Below are 22,558 nucleotides of genomic sequence, written 5' to 3'. Positions count from 1 at the left end.
ATCTTCCAGCTTTACTTCAGCAATCCTCTTGTCTCTTTCAAACTCCAAAATCCACATTGCAGAAAAATCACTGTTTAGGTGCTGAATTTTGTGGAGGGGGAAAAAATGCCAGTCCCATGACTGAAGATTCACTCAGTCTCAGGCCAGCCTTTTCCCAGCTTTCCCTGGAATGCATATGACTTTTAGTCTGTGAAACGGTGAGGAGAATTTCCTATACATTAGGCACTTGTGACAGTTGAACCAACTTACTGGATACCCTAGGGGGTTCTTCAGGCTATCCTTGCAGAAGTTTGAGATGATCTCTAACTAAAAAACAAGTAGTGAAGCTTTCTTTTTCCTTGAAGATTCAGCTTGCAGAATAGAGTAGGGCACTGACTAGGCCTGGGGAGAATGACCTGTAAAACACCTGGATTAGCAGGTCTGTGTGCAGGAGGCAGTGGCCCAGGCCTGCAATGTTGACTACGGGGTGGAAGACAGGTTTAGGAGATCGGAGATGCCAGTTCTCATTCCAGTTCTGCCACTGAGTCACTGATATCAATAAATCAAGTTCATGAATAGCTAGCAGGAGCACAATTTGTAGATGAAAGAAGAGGATTTGAGTCTAGAATGGAGCGACACATTTTGCAACAAGTCCATGTAGAGCTCTTCTGAATGTTGCAAGACCAATTTTCCCAAACAAAGGTTGGTTTCTAACACTCACCATGATTTGATCTCTTGCATGACTTAATATGTGGCATGCCTTGAAGAAAAATGTAAACTATTCTTAGTTAACAGCTTATTCATCCCCAGATGTTATTGTGCTCTAGGGTGTCAGCCACCTGTAACATTCCTCCCTGTCCTGTTTGCAGCTGGGATAGAGTCAATTTCCTTCCTAGCAGCTGGCACAGTGCTGTGTTTTGGATTTAGTATGAGAAGATTGATGTTAACACACTGATATTTTAGTTGCTGCTAAATAGTGCTTTCTCTAAACCAAGGACTTGTCAGTTCCCCATGCCCTGCTAGTGAGGAGGTGTGCAAGAAGCTGGAGGGGGCATGGCTGGGACAGGTGACCCAAATTAGCCAGAGGGGTATTCCATATCACAGAGCTGTGAGTATGCTCAGTATATAAACTGGGCCAGGAGGAGTAAATTAATGCTGGAGACAAGGTAGGCATCACTCAGAGGGTGGTGAAAATTGTGCATCACTTCTTTCTCTCAGATTTTATTTCCATCTCTCTCTCCTTTTCATCATCATTTCTACTACTACTACTATTACCATTATCATCATCATCATCATTATATTTTGTTCAATTATTATTATTATTATTACTAATATTATTATTATTATTATCCCACAATTTAATACTTTTTTTTCTGATTCTCCTCCCCGTTGCACTGGGCTGGGGGAGTGAGCAAGCAGCTGAGTCATACTTAGTTGCCAGCTAGGTCAAACCACAACACTCTGAAACCCCAAGTCCAGCAACTCTGGACAAGGATTCGAGCACAGAAGTACTTCTTCACAGTCTCAGGGCTTAGATGTGTTGCAGTATGTTTTCAAATGCTGGGGCTGGAATCCATCCTCTTTTTCTCAGGGTGATTAATAGGTTTATCTTCAGATATCCTAGAGGAAAGTTTTCATTCTAACTACCTAGCTGTGAGAAGATGTGATGCACTCAGTGTGTTTTCTTCTAGGAAAGAAGAAATTATGCTGGGAGATTCCTGAAACTGTGCTTTACTGAGACAGAATGAGGTCTTAGAACCCATTCTAAATTGTTGAATTAATTAAGCCTTTTTGTACTAGCAGTGACTTAACCAGGTGGGCCACTGAAAAAAAGACCTGACACGGGTGTTGAAGCCTGAGGGAATCTCTGCCACTTATTACAGCTTTGGGGCTGTAACTTCCCAGCAGTCTTGCTCATGCTGTCGAAAAGGGCAGGCTGAAAAATAATGTCCTCAAGAAAATTGTTGGAGTGGCAGAACATGCATTGCAGAGCTCTGGAACCATACAAATCAATTAATCATGTCTCATTGCTTCAGCTACTTTTGGGTTTAGACTTTTAAAACTTTATGTGTGCATGCTGTCCTTGAATTGAAGAGGCACAAGAGCTTCATGTTATTCAAGTCTTGCTCTTCCCAAGAAAGTTCTTAGGAATTTTTTTTTTTTAAAAAGGGGTTAAAAATGAAGAAAGTGACAATGTTTTCTTACTGTGCAAGATGGTTTCTTTGTGACAAAAGACTCTTTAAAGACATTCTTCATACAACAGAAGTTACTGTGAATACAAATAGCCACTCCAGTGAGATAAAGTGGTGGTTCTGGAATGATGTACTTAGAGAGGAAAAAAAAAAAGAGAAGGCAGCTAACACAAATAGTAATTTTAAAAAACATCAGAAGAAGGAAAGAAGAATCACATTTCTGTACATAAGAATAACAAAAGTACCTAATATAAAAGTACTTTTTCAGTTTATTTTCGTTTACCAATGTTTTATACACGATAGCTCTTTTGGTTTAATTCCAAGTTCCCTCTATTGTCATTGACAGAAGAACCAAATGCACTTGCTTTAACCAGAGTGTAGTGTTGAAAGAACATTAATTTGAGAACTGGATGACTATGTATGCAGCAGGATGGATCAACTCCACTGAGTTTAAGAGGATGATGAATGGTGCAACAAACAATGATGGACACGTACTCAAGTGGATTCATATTCCTAAATTTTGATTTAGAATGCAGCACATTACTGAGTTTGCTCAAGTGCCCACATTGTAACAATACAAATAACATTAAATTGTTTGTGATAGGAATACTGTAGAAATCTCAGATAGTAAAACTTTTGACAGCAATGTCTTTTTTCCTGCATGAAAATCAAACATGCTTTCCTATCTGTGGTGTTATAAAATGAATGACCAGCTCTGCCCTAAGCATGCATATGTTAAACCTGCTGAATTGGTAAGTATTGCAGTTCAAAACATTCCTGCATCTCTTCTGGCATGCAGGCTATATGTATTTCTGGCTCTACCTTCCTGTTGTTAGTTCTAATGACTTTTCTCCATGAGAGCGGACACAGTCAATGTAAAATGATTAGATAGTGATAAAAATTGCTGATTTCTAGCAATTCCTGGTCTGCAACAACCCACTCTCCCAGCTTCAAACGCTCTGTTAATGGCATCTAGAAAATAAAAATAAAAAAAATAAGCCTAGCAAAAATTAAGGCTGCCCTTTACGGGTTTTATTGTTGTGTTTTTCTTCCAGGAAAAATATTAAATCTCCCCTCAAGAGAAATGTCAGAGTAAAAACTTCTTTGCTAGAATGACATTCCTTCCTTTGGTCTTTACTTCTGAGGCCCTTCAACCTCACACAGTATCTTGTCACAGAAGGAGCCAAGGAGTTCTTCTTTCTGTAAGTTTGAATTCACACCTTTTGACTGGCATACAAAGACTTGAAATCATTGAGTGGATGAAATTCTTTCCTTTCTTACTATGGTGCCTGCATGAAAAGGACTAGATCAGCATTACCCTAGTGGAGACTCTCAGTTTATTTCCATATTACTCCTTCCTTCTTTATTTTTCTGAAAGTTCACTGTTGCCTGGCAGTTTCTAGTCATGCTTTGGCTTCAGCTCCTGAAAATTTCATTCTTTATATGAGTGTCTAAACAAGCAAACCCTTGTTAGCAATTCAAAAATCATTAGCCAATGCCAAGAAATAGAGGAATGCATACATCCAGATCATGTTACCAGTTAGTAACTCTGGCAGCTTCTGAGCCACCTCTTGGTGTCCATCCTGGATAGCAGAGTATTTGTAGAAGGCTGAAAAAGCTGTTTTTCTTATTCACATTACATGCACCCTTGTTCTTGGACTCAGGATAGCCATCTAATGAGTGTCTAACTCATGCAGAATGCAGTACCACACTGTGAAATAGGTACCCCTAAAAGGGCAGTATGCAACCAAAAAAGCCCCACAGTTGAAATGCTGTTTCTTATAGACATTAGAGATTATGTCTATAAGGTAAGAAAGGAAGAAAGGTACAGCTTAGAGAATACTGACCAAAGCATAACTTGAACTGGTCTCATATAATAAAACATTGTTTCTACCATGGAATGAAATGCTGTCATGCAAAGCTGAAGAGAGTGCAGTAAGGAAACATAATGCTTCCAGCCAAGGGCAGAACTGGAGAATTTTCATCATTATAAACACAGCAGGTGACAGACATCTCCTTGAGACAGCTTGCATCACTCAAATAACTAATTTATGAGGGTTTAAAATAAGATGCTGTCTTATATAATCAGTTATTAAAATGTCACTTCTCATATGTAAGTTTTTGTTTGCTTTTACTAAAACAACACTTGCATATATTTACCTGAATCATCTACTCTCAGCTTTTTAGTGGGATTGTCACCACTGTCATCATCGGACATTTCCATCTCCTCTTCCCGGCGGATTCCCATGAGCTGTTCACTGTGAGCATTTCGGAGCTCCTAAAAGCCAAAATTACCTTTTGTCAGTATTAACTTCCATAAAGTTATTATGCATTATTTAGTACCTGTTTTAAATACTGATCTGATTTTAATTATACATAGTTTATCATTGTAATCATATTTATTTGTGTATGAATATTTATAAAAACAGAAGCACAGGGAATTATTCCTGTGAAAGAACTGAGTTTATCAAAGGTAACAGGGAAAACAAGAGAAAGAATGACATTCCCTGTTTAGTGATCTTTAGGCCTGCTAAACATAGGAAGAATGTTTTAACAGCAGGGATAATACTTTAAACTGGTGTATAAAGCAGACTGATAAAGAGACTGTCAGCTTGCTTAAGGGCTAGCTAATTCTTGCTTCCCTCTGCCACTTGGGGTATGATTCATTTGGCCAAATGTAGGTGTCTCCAACACACAAAGTTGTATTAGCTAAAAGGCACCCTTAAAGTGCCTCGTTCTCTCTGCTGGTTGCAAAGGGAGCGGAGTGCAGATGAAGAGCTGTGTATTTATTTGTCAAAGGAATCTCACCCTCTGTCCCTATGCCCAGATTGCCTTGGATTTAAAAGACCCAGTCCCACAATGCTGGCCTGCAAATCCTTGCATCTTGATCCAAAAGCAGTGGCAGCAGGGACAGCTCGGTCTCTGGGTGACCGCTGCAAGGGCAGGCAGGCAGCCCCTGCACATGTCACCAGGAAGAGGATCAGCAGGCACGCGGGCTTTGTAGGAGTCTAGACGGTCTTTGTTCTGGGCAGAAAAGCTGGCGCGGGCATAGCGGCTGCCTTTTTAATGGCAGCACTGGGAAGATTGAGAGGACTCTATTTTGTCCTAATAATCCTGTCAGGTGTAACATGGGGATGCTGCACTGTGATTAGTGTAGGCTTTGTCCACCCGCAGACAGCTAATTTTTCTGCCAACAAAGAGCTTAATTCCCAAAGAGGTGGTTTGAAATCTTTGAAACAAGGGAGAGTCGTGTGGAAGGAGGAGACAGCATTGAGGAGTCCGACAACAGCTCTGTGCAATTAACAATAATTTGTCAGAGAGGGGCTGCGTGAAAAAAAGGGAAGGCGTTTCTCTTCAGCTGTATTCTTGGTTTATCAGCAGATCTCAAATATTCTGAAAAATGTATCTGTGCTCATTAATCCCAGCAAAGGCAAGGAACCTAATTAGTGGGTGTTTTACAGGGGAATAATTTCAAATGAAAAAAAAAATATTAAAAGGCTAAATTGTCAAACCAGAAGCATCTCTGGAAGAACCTGGCAAGCCATTTCTGAATTCCTTAGTGGAAAAGGCCCCCTGCACATTTTCCTGGGGAAGGATACTGCATATATGAGCAGACATCCTCTTACATTTACTCCCTCATTAGTGGACAAATGTTCTTGATGTATCAGTGTCAAAATTATGAGCAGTGTCAATGATTTTCTATGGAGAAGGTCTATGTGTATGAGTCTTTTCTTTGCCTTGGGTTTCTAGCAAAGCTTTTCTAAATTCAGGAAAAAACTGGAAGGTGATCAAGTAATTAAGCAAATCAGCAGATAATATCATGGTTAGAAGATACAATTTAAATGAAATATACTATTTGGTTTGTTTACATCACATTTCATATCTGAAAAACAGGCATTTCCAAAATACATGGATTTAGCTAGATGCTTTACATCATTTTAAATTGTTTTAAGCTGTTGTCCTCTTAAAATCAAAAGGCAGTAATTTTTGAAAAAAAAATGAGTAGAGAATTAACATTTCTGGAAAGTCCAACTCTTACACATTTCAGTTTATTAAATATTTAGAAACCAGCAAATGAATGACACACCACATCCCTTTACAGAAAGTTAGTTTAAGAAGGGATGATCTTAATATAATTAAAATAATCTACTAGCAAATAATATTTTTATATTTCTCTAAAATATAAGACAAAGATCAATCCCCAACTTCCCAACTTTCGATTGAACAAAGACATTATCCACTATGTATATGAAATATTTGTGAACAAAATGCAAAATACAGTTCATACTAATAAATTATGCTAACATTTTATTTTAAGTGTCCCATTATTGAAGTAGTTTTGTATTCACCATAATAGCACTGATAATAAAGTATTCATTTGGTATTCACGTAGATGTTACATTTAGTGCCATTGGTATTCAACTGTAATTTAGCATTACTTAATGGACACTTAAAATGTTATCCAAATGATTTATATCACAGTACTTCAGTGTTTCTCATACTAAGTGTACAACACTTATTTTACAAGTGTACTACAAAATAATTAAATAAGTGCACCTTACCTTCTAAAGTTTTTATTCTGAGACAGAGAAAAATCATTTAGAGGACTGTGATAGTAACAATCAACATACTGTACCACATGGCAGTAAACCAAGTGTATGTAAATTGCTCATATTAAAATTAAAAAAAAAAGGAAGAGGAAAGAAAGAAAGAAAACAAAGACAGCGGTACTTACTTTTTAAAATACAGGCTCATAGCGTATATACTGAATTAAAATCGAAAGCTGGATGACCAAAACACAGGATGAGGTCTAGCACTTCCTTTGCTGCCACTCACAGCAAGGGGAGTTAGAATCCCATTTCCTCTGCTCATGCTTATGACAGTCACACATGCATGGTCCCACACTGCTAACTCCGTGTGGTTGTATGATTACATTTATACTGGTTTCTTTGCAAGTATAATACTTAGAATCAACACAAGAGATGTATCTACTTTTTCTAAGATAAACATAGAACAAATGGGAAGGAATAGGTCACAGTTAGGGACTTAATATTCTTAAGTCATTATTTAGGAAAGAAATTTTTTATTTTATTTTCACTCAAAGTCATCTTATAATGACCATAAGATGGACCAGTGAAAAAAAAAAATCTTTGCCACAGAATTCTTCTTTTAAAAACAGATCACGATGACTCCTAAATTCCTTATTTGAAAATATTGTTCCTAATTTCACTATGTCAGTTCATTATTTTAGATAGTAAACATAATCTTCTAACGATTTCCCAAATTTTGCATGAAAAATAAAAACACATTGCTCCCTGTCTTCATGTTATTTAATGGCTATTACCATAATGAGAGCAATGGGAGCAATTCATACTGTAGATGAGACTGCAAACGGCCAGTTGATTAACAACTAAAATGGTAGCTGTAAATATTGCCAAATACACTATGTCCAGCTACAATCACACTCGTTCTGTGTCAATCCAGCTGTGAGATGATGGATAGAAAGTAAAAATAAAATCACCAACCTCAGAATGCTTTCGCCAAATGTCTATGTTCTTTCGCTGGGCTTTCGAGAAATGGTCCCAAGCTTTTTGTCTGGTAGAAGCGTTGAAAACGGCGACAATCTGCTCAACTTTGGTGAACAAGGAAGTCAAACAAGACAAGCAATTTATGTTGTGATCACTATAGAGAAGCAAAGCAAAGACACTAGGAGTCTATGGATGATGTCATTACTGAAACAACATCATCAATATCCATCCAATGACGTGTCTTTAGTACTTACATTGTATCAATGTTGGAGATGTCTCCCTTCAAGTCTGTCTCCATAACTTTAGTCTACACAACTCTTAACTATGCACCAAGAACCAGGCATGCAGCTGCTTCCCCGTGATGTCTGCTACCACTCCCTGTGCTGGCACACACATGGTGAGTGGCAATTGGTGTATGACCACAGAAATGACCCTCGAGACATCCACCTGACACATGTTTTCCTGTGGCAGCGGCGTACAGATGAGCGGGCTGCACGGACAGAAGCGTGGTGGGCAGGAAGGCTCTGCTTTGAAGGGTGACTATCTGACTGATAGTGGGAACTTGTCAGCAGGTGGGAAGGGCTGAACCTCCCACCTGGAGGAGGCTAAACCTTCTACCTGCAGGTACATCAACATACACTCTGTGGCTGCAGCTGCTCCTTCTCCTCCACTCAATATCAAAGGGCTCACCTGTGGTAAATCAGAGCCGTCTCCATGGCCTATGTATGGTTACTTACATGAACAGACACTTTTTTTCTTTCATACAAGGTGAAGAACAGATGTGAAATGGGCTTCCCTCATTCAAATCAAATGAATTTGTTCTGAAGCCAAATGTCAATATTTCAATCAGTTTTCTAGGATAATTAAGATCCTCCAGTTTTAAGCTATTTGTTCATCTCAGTTGAGAAAGCTTTTCTCTCAACACGCCTTTCTTTTCACTTCAGTTGCAAGTAAAATTGTCCTTCCACAACAGTGACCTGCCTAGAAATGATTTGGCCAAGATGTAAGTCGCCTTGATCCCAGCACAATTAACTGAAGAAAACACTAATAAATCCAGATTTTTTGCAAACAACCTTGGCTGTAATAATGAATGAGCAGCTGTGCCAACCTATGAAGTCAAACTGAAAAATGCTACAACTCTTTGACAAGGTTCTTTGCTACCTATCTTTTTAGATTCCTGGGTGGAAACAATGTCCTTCCTTTATCAAGTTGCAGCTTGCAGCACTTCTTACTCCTCTCACTGAAAAGTGGTGGCAGGAGTGCTATAACACCCTCTGCCCTGGTCCCTTATCTTGCTGATCTGGAGCTTCTCTCATTCTTCCCTTAAGTCAGAGATGTAGAGAATCTTACTATACATAGCAACCTATCCTTCCTAAAAGGGTGAGCTCACCTACTGAAGCAGCATCTTTCACCTCTAGGACAAAAAGTTAATCTCTCTCATTTGAGCGCATTTCTTCTATTCTCTGTTTTTTTACCACTTTTGAAGGCTGCCTTCAGATTCCAGAAAATTACAATATTTTGAATAGAGTTTTTCTTTCAGGGATGATTAATTACCTTCTAAAGTCATAGAAAATAATTGTAGTTCATTTTCTTTTAAAATGAATACATATAGGTAGTTTAAAATAAAGAAAGTCTTTCAGACCTACTGTGATGATCTTATCCATTTGTAATCCATTCAACTTTTAAAGGTAGGTGTGATAATTTCAGCCCATTCGAACTTGCTTAGACTAAAGAGTCTAAGCATCAAGGAAGTAATGCTGTGTATATTTTTTCAATTAATTTGAAAAGAATGAAAATGGTAAAGCACTCGATTATTAAGTGTATAGAAATTGAGGCTAGAATTTAATTACTGTCATTCTGTTGATGACCCAGGTGCTCAGAAAATTTTGCTTAATTAACAATCTGTTTTCAGTTTGCAAGTGGAAATTCAAGTAGAAAAGATTCACAAAGATATGAGGAAGAGCTGGTTTGCCATTTTCCACTAATAAGTATTAATAAGATCATCTGAATTTTGAAAAACATTTGAACTTTAAAGTGTTTAATTTTCATTATGTGAACAGGTGCTAAGATTTATCAAAAGTCATTATCTGATCATTTCAGAAACTTTCCTCAATGGAAACACAAGCTAGGAAGATGCCATAGCTTCTTCTTGTATAACTGCAGTAGACAAAGTGAATACTAAAAGGATCTTCTTCACTTACCTAACTTTTTGGAATTAAAAAAGTGACAAGAGGTAGGATAGTATCAGTACAACATGCTAAAAATCAAACCATTTAAAGAAACTTTATGAAACAGGTAGGAAGGGATAATAAAAAGGAAGATGCAGAGGACAATACTAAATGAGTATGTATCAAGGACCAACACACCAGTGGTCTGTTCAAACAAAGTGTCAATGTATGTACAGCAATTTCAATATTAACAGCAATCTAGGCTATGAAGCTTTGCAAATTCCACCATAAAAGGTCTCCAAGAATTACATTAGAGCTAAACAGCAGCCAAGGTCATGGTACAGGGAAGTGCCTCCACATCTTTTTGTACTGCACCAAAATCCTGCATTCCTGTGCCATGAGATGGCAATTCAATGTAAACCTGCACTGCCACATTTTTTCTTGTTGCACCAAGACTCATTTGTTTTCCCATAGGTACTCTGGAAGCCTAAAGCTGGCATAATGCTTGTGCTCTGTGAAATTGGAAGACAAGACATGATGTACCCACTCCTGATCAGGATCAAATTTGTATGGGTAAGTGATCCAGCAGCACATAGCCCATAGGGATGGTAGATTCACCCCTAAGGAGAAGCCATGTAAGGTTTATATTAGCTGAGAAGCTCCCCAGCGAACTCATTTTTTGTCTGTGTCTGAGTAAAACTTGGCCAAAGAGAGGTCCCAGATTTTGGGCTGACATCTTCATAATCTGAGTCTCACTACTGACCATGGTTTTCAGATTATTTCTGATCTCCAGGAAGAAATTTCCAAAACTATATAACAGGTCATATCTATCTCCCCAAGGCACCTTGAACTCCAGAATGCACTGTAGTGTCAACTGTGACTGGTAAGTAGAATTATTAAGTAACATGAAATATTCATTGTCAAACATCTGTTAGTGAGTTCTATGCTATATCAAATTTTCATTGACCATATGCAAAGCTATTTTCTTACTAAATTAGGATTTAAAAAACCACATTGTTCTGGAAGGGTCCATAACATGTCATGTTTTTCCCATCAATATGGCTTACAGGATGTAAGTAATTGCATCTTTCCTAATGACTTATTCTGTAGCTGCTAATTTACACGTCATGTTTCGGACAAAGGATTATTATCTAATTGTTTTTCTGCCGTGTTTTGAGTAGCTAGAAAGACCCAAATAACTAAGGCTAGAGTGATATGCTAGTGCAATACACTTTATTAGAGGTGCCAGCTCATAGTAAGTATATTAATAGGAAGTTTAAGGCTCAGTTTCTGCTGCCACAAACTATGCTACCTGGAAAAAGTACTGCTATCAAGTATAAATGTAAAAGCAACCAGAAAAACTAGGAAAAACAGCAAAAATCCCTTAAACAATGCCTGCAGAAGTTGCATAGAAGACTGTATGAAATGGAAAACTAGAATATCTCCTGGGCAAGAAAATATTTGATACAGGATATTTGAAAATTGTATTACCAAAGAAAAGCAGAAATAAATGAGAACCAAAGTGTAGCCTCATCTGCAGATTAACAGGTAGAGAGAATATTTTTACCCTGCATTACATTTATCAAGCAGTCAATTTTAAATACATGATTGAGTGTCGGCTGAAATTTATCTCTGGGTTCAGGAGTTAAGAAGTACTCAATTTTTCCTTTGCTTATTACATTATAAGCTGCCATGCATATTATTTTATACTATATATTATGATATACATAATTTATAATAGAAAAAGAAGCAAAATAGAAACAAAAAAATGTGTTAGAATAAAAACAAAAGTCTTGGATGGCAGATAAAATAATTTGATTTCATGTAGAATTTTACTCCAAATTCTACCAATTAAGGACGCAGGATGAAAAGGGCTTTGCACTAAATTACTGCAAGTGTCAGAGTAGAATATATGGCAATTTAGCACAGAAAAATTCTGTAAGAGTGTGACAGTTGACATGAAGGGTAAAAGAAAAATTCAACCCATAAAATTACAGTGTAAAGGAAACTGTTACAGTAAATGTATAACACGCTTTTCAAATATAGAGTTGCAGCACAGGGAGGATATAGAGTTGGCGTGGTTTGGGTCAGAAGCCCTGTTGCTGAATTCTGACTAAGCTGCAGTCTGCCAATCGATTTGGCTCCAAGCCCAGCAAACCAAGGAATTACAGTAGTCAAGGCTAGATGCTGTAGTGAATGAATTAGAGTCCCCAGGTCAGTTTTGGATAGGGAAGAGAATATTTTTGGCAACAGTCCTGAAAGGCATTTGGTAATGAGCTGAACATAACTTAGCATTATGTCCAAGGATAAAACTGTTCATAGGTAAATGACATGTGACATGGGTAAGAGAAATGGTAGACAGATTGCAGAGTAATGAAACATGTATTATTTTAATTAATTTGAGCCACTCATTCTTTTGGTTATGGTACTGCTTACTTTCAAAAAAGAATTTGCCTTTCTCACTTTTAGAGTTGAAAACCTGCAGCCTCTCCCTGTTACTCAATTCACATGCCACAGACGGAGAAACAGATGTGATTGCCTTTGACTAGTAGAGGAAAACATAAGAGTTGGAAATATCACCCTGGGGAAGACTGCAGATAATGGAAGGGATGGGTCCTAAAGTAAAGCATACTATAGCTGGATACAGAAGCAAAGGCCATTATAGACTTGTATAAAGAAGATACAGGTTTTGACAGCTGTGCAAAATACCTCATCTGCCACTCCACTTTGATTTTCGCTTTGTTGGGGTTTTGTGTTTGGCTGTGCTTTTTAAAAAACTTTTTAAAATTCACAATTATCTGCAACCCCATCAGAGAAATTTGGTCTGGGTGCTGCCCAGATGCCTGTAGGTTTCATAACACACAGTGTTAAGACATAGCATGATCAAGGAGAAAACCATAGGACTTCACTATTACATCCCCCGAGAGAATCTGCAGCGATTTATCTCCCAAATCATTTTGCTGTGTGGGCAGTCAGCTTGCAAGGATGCCATTCCTCAACCCGCCCTTCTACCAATAACTACATCTGTCCTGGCAATCAAAACCAACCAGGGACCATTCTTGCTCTCTGAAACCAATGGGCACAGCATGCTGAGTGTCCCTGCAGCAACAGTGCTTCTCTCTTCCCAAAAAGATGCTTTTCTGGGAAACTACTTGGCCTGCATCAAACTCTGAACTGTATTACATTTTGTGGGAAAACACTAGCTGACCCAGAGCAACAACTTTCTAACAGCTGAACAGTATGGGCCAGCCTGCCCTAGCTCAGCTTAATTTAATCCTGCAGACAGAGTCGGGGGGGTCATCCTCTAGTAGCAGTCTCACCTCTTCTGCTCTCATCCTGGTACAGAGGTCTCAGCAGTGCAGTCAGCAATTACAAGACTTACCAGAGGAAGAAGGATGTTTTCCTCCTACCCTGTCTCACCTACCTGAATACCAGAAAGAATGTCTTCTCTCTAAATTACTTCTACCTTTCCCTTTGACTAGCCCTACAGCATTTGAGACCAGAAGGGTGTATGTCTTGGTTCATGCTTAACCCTCTTCCTGTTCCATCTGACTCAGACTGGCTTGTGTGGGTTATTAAGAGGCTTACTGAATGTCACTAATCTATATCTAGGTGATGCAGAAAGAAATACTTCTTTCTAATACAATCCACATAGACAAATTAAAAAAAAAATTATACCACAGCACTTACTATAACCCCTGGTCTTGTAAGAATATCAAACCCCTGTGTCAGCAGCCACTGTTTTCCTTTCTCCTTCTTTTAGCTACGGAACTCAGTGGGGAACAGTGAAAGAGGAAGCAGTATGGGGATACTAAAAGTGCTCAGTTTACAGGATTCATACTGAAATCTGTGCAGTAACTTGTCTGAGGTACGTATATCAAGAATTGATAGTTCTAGAAGTACGACGCTCCTTGTTAAACTTTGAAATAAAGAAAAAAGTACAATTTAATTAGAGAGCCCAGTTTGCCTTGCAAGGTATTGCTAGAAAATCTGTCTACAATTTAAGCTTTGAAAATCTTTTAGATTATGAAACTGTTGTTTAATTTACAACAGAGAAACTGACAGCTTGGTGTAACTGTAAGAGCTGGCACTGTGCCATGTGATAAATCACTCCGACTCAACAAGACCACTTCACCTTCATGTCATTTCTCAACAAACAGGTGCCTGACATTAGACCAGCACAACACAGGAGGGCAAGTAAAAATGTGCAGTACCTGCTCTTTCAATGCCACAATCTTACATTATGGAATGGACTTTATGGACCTTGTGTTGACAACCAGAAAAAAACCTAGAAAAACCTCATCTGCCCCCCCACCAATTCAAAGGAAGGTGAAGTGAATGCTGCTTTCTTTGTCAGCTTGACAAGATTATAAACTATTCCCAAAGAATTGCAGTTAATTAGCTATTCCTTCTTTTATTTATTGTTAGACACAGCTTTCTTTTCAGTTCTCAGATTTAAAAATAGCAAAAGTGGGAATGACCATTTTTCGTAAATCTGTCCGAAAAGAGAATTCCCAGGCAACTCTGCAATGTAGGAACATCATAAATGACATTAATCCATCGCAGGTCCCATTAAGTGAAGTAATAATTATGCAGGAATCTTGCAGATTAAAATATTCCTAGGAGATCAGGAGGGCTATATTTTTGGGGGGCATAATATGGTTCCTTTTGCTTAAGAAAAAGGATAAAGATGTGGATGAGGAGGTTTCAACAGCCATAGACTCTACTGGCAATCAAAACAAAAAAATTGTCTCACATACTTCAGGTGTGAAATTTACTCCTCCATCTGTTGCATACCTTATGTTCTCTTGCCTGCCATGACTCCTTCCTTCTGTATTTTTGTTCCTTCTATGTGTGTCCATCTTTTTCTGCCACATAGTCTATCCCTTTCCAAAACTCTTTTCTTGCCCCATAACATCTGTCATCATCACAAACTATACCATTTATGACAAAATCAGTGATTTGACATGAAGCATGACTAGCGCACACTGAAGGGAGCAAGTATTTCAATCACTCCTAGTTGCATAGGATTATTCATATTTATAAGGTTTATTCAATCATTTGTAAGCAGTCTGAACAGCTTTAGATGTGCAGACCACATGGTATGCACAGCCAGCTCATCCTTTTGGGTGAAACCACCTTTCCTTCCTTGACTAATGACTCTTCCCTCATCCTTTATTTCCATAGAACATTTACAGCTCAGTTCTGTGGTGCATCAGGCCCTTACCCTGTCTCTACTCAGCAAGGCAAGTCAAAACCAAGCACAGATTTCCATGTGATTAAAGCACATGCTTCTTTGCCTTGAACCTTGTGTCATCATCTAGGAGAAATGCAGATTGCAGGCAAGTGGCATGAGTTGTCAAAATAGACTGAATTCTCTTGGAAGGCAGTGCTTTTATTTTTCTGCAAAATACCATGCATATTTAATGGACTACATTAAAAAAAACAAAACCACACACCCTCTTAAAAAATAACAGAAGAGCTTCGGTTGAAATTCTGTCCATGCTTAAATCAATACCAAGATTTGTATTGACTTTAGGTGGAGTGAAAGCTACAGACAATGGAAGGAATGCAGACATTCAAAGAAAATGAAGCACAGAAGAATAAGCTATGGGAAATACTACAAATTACAACCACAAAGGGTTATACTGCCAAAAGAAAGAGAGCAACTACAAGAATGCAAGGTAAAATAAAAATGGAGTCTTTCATCTCTATTCTCTGCCACTGTCACAGCATCCTGTATAGAAATGCTTTTAGGGAACATGTGTATATGAGATAGAAAATCTCATAAATAGAAGGACAACTGAAAAAAGAATAAAGAGATCCAGCTGAGCTTTACTGGACAAATTATCAGTATAGAAACAAGCCAAGAGCACACTAACTAAATGAGCTAACAAAAGGAACTGGACGGATTGCAGAGGTTATTCTGTACTTTTTATTTTTTCTTTTTTAGAAATGCATCAAGGTAGAAAGAAAGAGTGGCAACTAATTACATGGATGATTAATGTTTGTATTATAGTGGCATTCTATGACACCAACTGAGAACTGGGCTGCACTGTAAAAACACATTATATGACTCGATCTCTTTCACAAAGAGCTTAATGATGACCTAAAAATTGCACATAAAGTAAGCTTATATTTTTGAATTAGTCAGTGGCAAATGAAAGAAAGACTGTAAGACTGGACAATTAAAGAGCAGGAAAATCCTTTTAAAAGTTGTTATTAATGTGGAGCAATTGAAAGACTGCTCTGGAAAGCATGATTGTATATTAAAAGTCTGACTGCTAAGCATTTAATCAGCATGCTTTTAATGTCTGTAATGAAACTGGCTTCATTTCTGGTGCTATAAGAATACTAAAAGTGGAAGGATTTGGGGGAGAAAGTACTGAAGTATGGAATTTAAAGGAAAGCAGATGAGACAGTGATTTTAGCATTCATCATTATATCAATGTAAATTCTATCTTTTATAAAGCAAGAGAGCAACTTCTGAAGTGAACCTGTATAGAGAAAAACAAAACTGATGCCAATAGTTTTTAAGAGAGCTCAGAAAGTATTTTTGATATTTTCTTACTTTTTTAACATTAAAAAAAATGCAGATTCTATCTCTGAAGGCATTGATAATGTTAAAACAGACTAAATCAAATCCAGGGAGATCAGAGAATGAAAATGAAGAAACATGAAAGGAGGAGAATTTTATTCAGTCTATTGAGAATGCTTTTCCCTTCAGAATTATTTAATTATTTTGTTTGTTTGTTTGCTTTTTGGATTGAGGTGTAATTCATGTCAGATACCTACCAGTTATTTGATAAAAATATTTGATGTAATCTAATATACCACTGGAGTCCTTTAGTAGAAAGGAAAGGAAAACTCAAGGTTTATTTTTAGAGTACAAAAAAGGGGTACATGACACACAGCCTTCTCCCCAAACCTTTGATTCTTCATAAATGGAGAGGCCTACTAAATCAGCTCAACATTGAATCTAGCTTCACTTCCTGTTTCACAAGTAAGGGCTGAAGATACTTAGCAACAGGCAAAGCAGGTAAACTGCATAATCTCATAGTCCACAGAATCATAGAATGGTTTGGCTTGGAATGGATCTTAAAGATCATCTGTTTCCAACCCCCCTGCCATGGGCAGGGACACCTTCCACGAGATCAGGTTGCTCAAAACTTCATCCAGCCTGGCTTGAACACTGCCAGGAGTGGGGCATCCACAGCTTCTCTGGGCAATCTGTGCCAGTGTCTCACCACTCTCACACTACGTTTCTTCCTAATACCTAATCTAAACTGGTCCCCTTTCAGTTCAAAGCCATTCCCCCTTGTTCATGTTCATGCTGGACATCAGGAAGAATTTTTTCACTGAAAGAGTGGTTAACCATTGGAACAGGCTGCCCAGGGTGAAGGTACCATCCCTGGAAGTGTTTAAGAAATGACTGGACATGGCACTTGGTGCTATGGTTTAGTTGGCATGGTGGTGTTTATTCAAAGGCTGGACTCAAATGATCTTGGAGGTCTTTTCCAACCTTACTGATTCTATGATTCTATGTGAAGTAATCTAGTCAGGGGGCCCCATGATAAAAACCACCCTCCTCTCGCTGTTCTCCCACAGGCACAAGAGACTGATTCATAGACTCTGATGGGGACCTGGTTTCAGAGTCCACTAAGTCCATTAGTTCTTCTGTAAAATGGGCCAAAATGACCAAATGATGGAGTGTCATAATCTGATCAGTAACCAGCCATGGGGCACTTCATTACACTATGTGTATAACCTATGAACTTGTATACTGAGACACTTCCACCACCTTCTGTGTCTTACTCTTTAGATACCAAATTCATTTTTGAATATGGAAATATTATTCACCTGTAGGTAACTTTTTCAGTGTTGTTAAGGGAGACTGCATTAAACAGTCTGAAAACTCAGTAAGAGGTAGGCAAAGTTTACAGTGCATGGAGAAGAGAGTCAGAAGAGAAAATTGTGGCTTTGGTGCAGTCTAAAAAAACACCAACAGCCCAACAGGGATATCTCTAGGGCCTCCATTTACCTTAAACATGGGGATCAACATCTCTAAACCTAACGCTGAACAGGTGGTTTGGGAGGAAACAAAACAGAGATGAATGGAAAATCAAGGGGCAGTGTCACATGTATCTAAGCTGTGGAAGTAAATAGATGTTAAACCACAAAGACAGACCTATCCTAAATCCTTGAAAACAATCCATACTTTAAGCACAAATTCAAATCTTAAAAAAATCAAGTAATTTAATAAAAAGAAAGAAGTGGACATTTTTCTCTCTTTATCCCTTTATCAGTTATCCCTTAAATAACTGGAGAAGCACCATACCAAGGCTAAGAGTCCCTGTAGCACTTAAATCAGGTGCTATAAATTAGTGGTGTGACAACAGTAATACACTTTATTTCACAGATTATCCTGGCACAAGTACTTTGATGAGGTAATTAATTCACGTGCTGAGCAATTGACCCAAATTTTTAGGGGTAATCTGCTCAGTAATCACCTAAATACCTCCAGGCACAAATTTGTAGCAGGGATTTCAACGCCTGTACTTCTTTATTAGTTAGGCCATAAGATGAAATGTTCTGGTCACAGTAATCCTCATTAATAAGAAAGTATTTTCTACTGAGACTCACCAAGACTATGTGTGTGTATGTGTGTGAATGTGTGTGTTCCAGGTGAGTGCACTTGAAGCCAATTTTATTTCTTTTTCACTCTCCATAACATTCATTTGCTGGCACTTTTATCTAATTCCAAGTTCTTCCCTTATGCTCCACCCATCTGTATCAATGCTGTACACAGTTAGTGGGATTAATCTCCTCTGAAGAAGGCATGTGAAAAGTGGGACATCTGGTTCAGGGAAAGGCCCCCTGTGAATCCTCTATGGGCAGCAGAGAAAAAATGGCATATCCAAGGGATGATTCATCTCATTGTAAGAGCACCATGAGGTCAGTTTGATGACTCATTCCATGGAGATTCTTATTTTTCTCTTCTGACTGCAAAGAAAGCCCAGAATGGTCAGCTCCAAGATTGACATCTGACCTAGTTCATGAGAGAGGACTGCCACATGATATTTTTAAAATATTGTAATATTTATGTCAAATGGCCACACAGCTGCAGCATTACACTAGACTTTTGGATCCTTACTACAGAAAAGCAGAAGTGGGTTTCTGTCAGTCTGCAGAATTTAACAGGCCACACACACCTATTTTGGACATCTCGTATTTTCAAATTCTTCTTCATAAAGCAACTGAGATATTGTAGCCAATTATGCAGGACTGTGGAACAGCAATGGAAAAAGATGCATGAAAAACATTCCTCAGATCAGTTCAAATACAGATCAATTCAAATTTCCTTGAAAAAGGGAAGCTCATTTCAGAATCTCCATGCTTAGCAATCTTAGGCATATACATGTGTAAAGGAAAAACATTATCCATCTGTTCACAGCAAGTTTGCAAGGAATTTTAATAAGACATTAATGCTAATAATGGTCAATGTTCATGATGTTTATAAAATAAACAATGGGGAACATATGGAAAGCTTGTAAAACTTGTTCTTATAAAATCCACAGTGTAACAACTTTCCCTGAGGATGCTTTTTGCTGACCTTGTCCTCCTAGGCCAGATCTGTAAGAAACTTTCTTCTTCCAGACTCTGCTGTTACTGTGGCACTAGGAAACTCACATTTTGAAGCCAAAGCTATTTCTGTTTTTGTAAGTTCAGCATTCAGCACATTACAGAAGCAAAACAGATAGCCAAAACTGCGTATTTCCACCTGAAACTACAGGGATCTCTACTTCCAAGTGACAGATGTTCTACAACAGTTGGTGACAAATGGGCTAATTTAGACTGATTTAACTAAAGTTCAGCCTGCTGACAATGGGGGACTTTTTTAATGCAGCTGAAGAAGGCATTTCTGAATGCTAGAGCTGGCTGTCGCACACAAAACTAGAGAGGCCCTGGTGTGAACTGAACAGCACGCCATGCGTGGTGCCTGCATCTCTGTGCCTCACACTGCCTTTTAGATGCTGAGACAGAAGACAACAATGCCTAGCAAATTACCAAGGGAATTAGCTGGTCTTTTAAATTTACTCTCTGAACATATGTCCCCAGAAATCAAATGTCTTTGGCCCAGAATCTTTGTTTCTAAGTTCTGGCATCTAAACTCTTACATTAGGATATATGCCCTGTGGTGAATTTGTCTTCTGAGATGATGAGCTCTCCATCACTTATGCAGGAAGCTTTAGTGGCTGCTCTGCTAAGCCAGACAAGTCCATCCAAGCTTATGCCTTCAACCCTAACTTTTAAAGGATGCCCACTGAGGAACCAGAAATAAATTGCACAAAAACTTTTAGGGCTTTTTTTTTTAAATGTAAAGATTAGGGGTATGATTCAGAAATTACAATGTAACGACTTCACTGTCCTCCATCTGGTAAATTATCTTGGGTTTTGTTCTCAGCGGGCACATGAGGGCTGGCTCCAGGCTTCACCTTTCTGAGTATCATAATGCCTCTTCCTTGAGGAGCCACAAGTAGACATGTTAAAAACCACCAACAATTAAATCAGTTTTCTTTCTCCTTTTTTCCTTGCCTTTTCATTTTGGTTTGGTTTTTTTTTTTCTCATATTCTCCTCTCCTCTCCTCTCCTCTCCTCTCCTCTCCTCTCCTCTCCTCTCCCTCTCCTCTCCCTCTCCTCTCCCTCTCCTCTCCTCTCCTCCCTTTGAAGAAAACTTCTAGGCAAGTATCCTGATCATTGTTTTATGAGGGAACCTCATTAGGGTAAGTTCATTGATTGTATTTCTGTACTAAGGAAATAGCTGCCAGCACTAGATATTTAAGACAGTTTATCTGCACAATTAATACTGGCAGATCAGTCCTGATGCCAGCAGCAGTACAGCATATTTTTCTACTGTGGAGGTGGGCCTTTATCTGTCAATATATCCCTGTAAGTTACTGTATTCTACTGCCTTTTACCTAAACACAGGCTAAAAATATTACCTAATTGTGCTCTATTCTGCAATTGACCTAGTTAACTAGCTGCCACACACAGGCTACATATCCCTTCTCTCAAAAAAAACCATGACCTTTTCTCAGAGCAGTGAGGCTTCTGTCTTGTCCGTTCTTGAGGTGTTATGTCTACACAAGAGTAGACATTGTGAATAGAGCACGTCTTCATCTATTAATAAAAAAAAACTACTGAAACTTTGCTCACCTTGAATAATAAGTTCTTAGGAATGGTCCTTGATCCTCCAAACTGCCATAGAGTATGGAATAGGATGTGAAGTAGAGCATGACTGCATTGCAACTACTTACCCCCAAACAAACAAGCAAAATGATAAAACCACTACCACCACCACCACCATCACTACAACAACACTGACAAAAAGGGAGTTACTTACATTGAGTGAGGATCCCTGTTAAGGCATTTTTGAAACTCTCCTTGGCTTGCTCCATTTCTTGCTCGTGAGCTGCCTTCTCGTTCATGAGCCGGCGGACGTGGCTGTTGGCCGACTGCACCATGGAGTAGAACTGGTTGGCAGAGCGACGATTCACCTCGCCTCGCTCAATCCAGGTGAGCAGCACCGTGATGGCCTCGGAAAACTTGCTATCATCTAGAACAATCAAAGCACAGGTTTCAAATTGCAGGCATAAATATCCTGCTGAGAACACATTTTCTGCTCCATGTCACATTAAAATCACCATAAATCCTGCTTGCAGTATATCATTTTGGGCAACTTTTGTGTCCTTCGTTCCACCAGATGTAAGAAGCCAATACAGCCATGTGAAACTACATAAATCTTCAAGACTTGTCTTCTTCTCATTTTAATAGCTTTCTCACAACAAAAAGCAGCCTCCCCCCTTCCCTGTCTGTGGCCTGAGTCTTCACTTTTGCAATGTGTCCCTTAAGCCATTCAGCGATATGGAATGACCTTACAGCAGGAGTGAGGAGACCTCTGTGGTACTGGACTCACGGAGGAAATGAAATGTGCCTGTGTTAATCTGCCCAGCCAAAAGCTCAGTCTTGGAGCTTGGGCTCAGCCATACTTCTGTCAACAGATTTCACTAACATCATGTTGTTAATTAAGGAACAATGTTGAGTCTGAACAATTCCTCCTCAAAACACTGATTAATTATAAGGAACTGCTTTGAACAGACAATGTGCCTGCATTTGTTTTGTATTATTTGTTTTGTACTATTTTATGTTTCACATTATATATTTTTTAAAGGATTTTGAATGAATCCAGGAAAACACCTAGATTACATCTTCATGTTTGCCATTCAGGTAATGAAAGTTGTTTTTCTCTGCAGAAAGATTGCCAAAACTGAAGGCTAGATTTTGCACACTCCCTCCCCAGGTAATCTTCTTTCCTCTGACAGTGCTCTCAGCTTCCTCAAAAGACTCTAAGCACAGCATCCATTACACTTCAGGCTTCATCAGGATTAAGAGGAAACATTTCTTTTTAAGTCCCATTTAGACTGAACTGCAAGAAAATATTATTACAACAGTGTCTTCCTGTGGAACCATTTTTGTGCAATTTGATAGCATTTTTTCACCAGGATTTTATTCTATAAAACTTCAATTTCCCAACAACTCATTTTAAACATCTCATCTAATGCTTTTTGGTTATATTTCTGTATATATATTTTAGATGGTATGCACACCTTTCCGTAAGAGAAGGTATATG

General features: G+C 38.5%; 1 protein-coding gene across 4 annotated transcripts in view; it reads right to left on the bottom strand.

The window, feature by feature from the left end:
* ENOX1 (ecto-NOX disulfide-thiol exchanger 1) overlaps positions 1 to 22,558 on the bottom strand; it is a 361,156-nt gene that overhangs the window by 59,933 nt on the left and 278,665 nt on the right. For all 4 annotated transcript variants that reach the window (XM_066545023.1, XM_066545020.1, XM_066545022.1 and 1 more), the window contains 3 exons: positions 21,272 to 21,484; positions 7,697 to 7,803; positions 4,332 to 4,449 (listed from right to left, as the gene is read on the bottom strand). In XM_066545023.1, the coding sequence (XP_066401120.1) occupies positions 4,332 to 4,449; positions 7,697 to 7,803; positions 21,272 to 21,484 (438 nt within the window). The remainder of the gene's footprint in view (positions 1 to 4,331; positions 4,450 to 7,696; positions 7,804 to 21,271; positions 21,485 to 22,558) is intronic.

This window comes from Molothrus aeneus, chromosome 2 (assembly GCF_037042795.1).
Source record: "Molothrus aeneus isolate 106 chromosome 2, BPBGC_Maene_1.0, whole genome shotgun sequence".
Lineage (NCBI taxonomy): Eukaryota > Metazoa > Chordata > Aves > Passeriformes > Icteridae > Molothrus > Molothrus aeneus.
The sequence above is the reverse complement of the archived record's forward strand: the minus strand, read 5'-3'. Positions and strand labels throughout refer to the sequence as shown.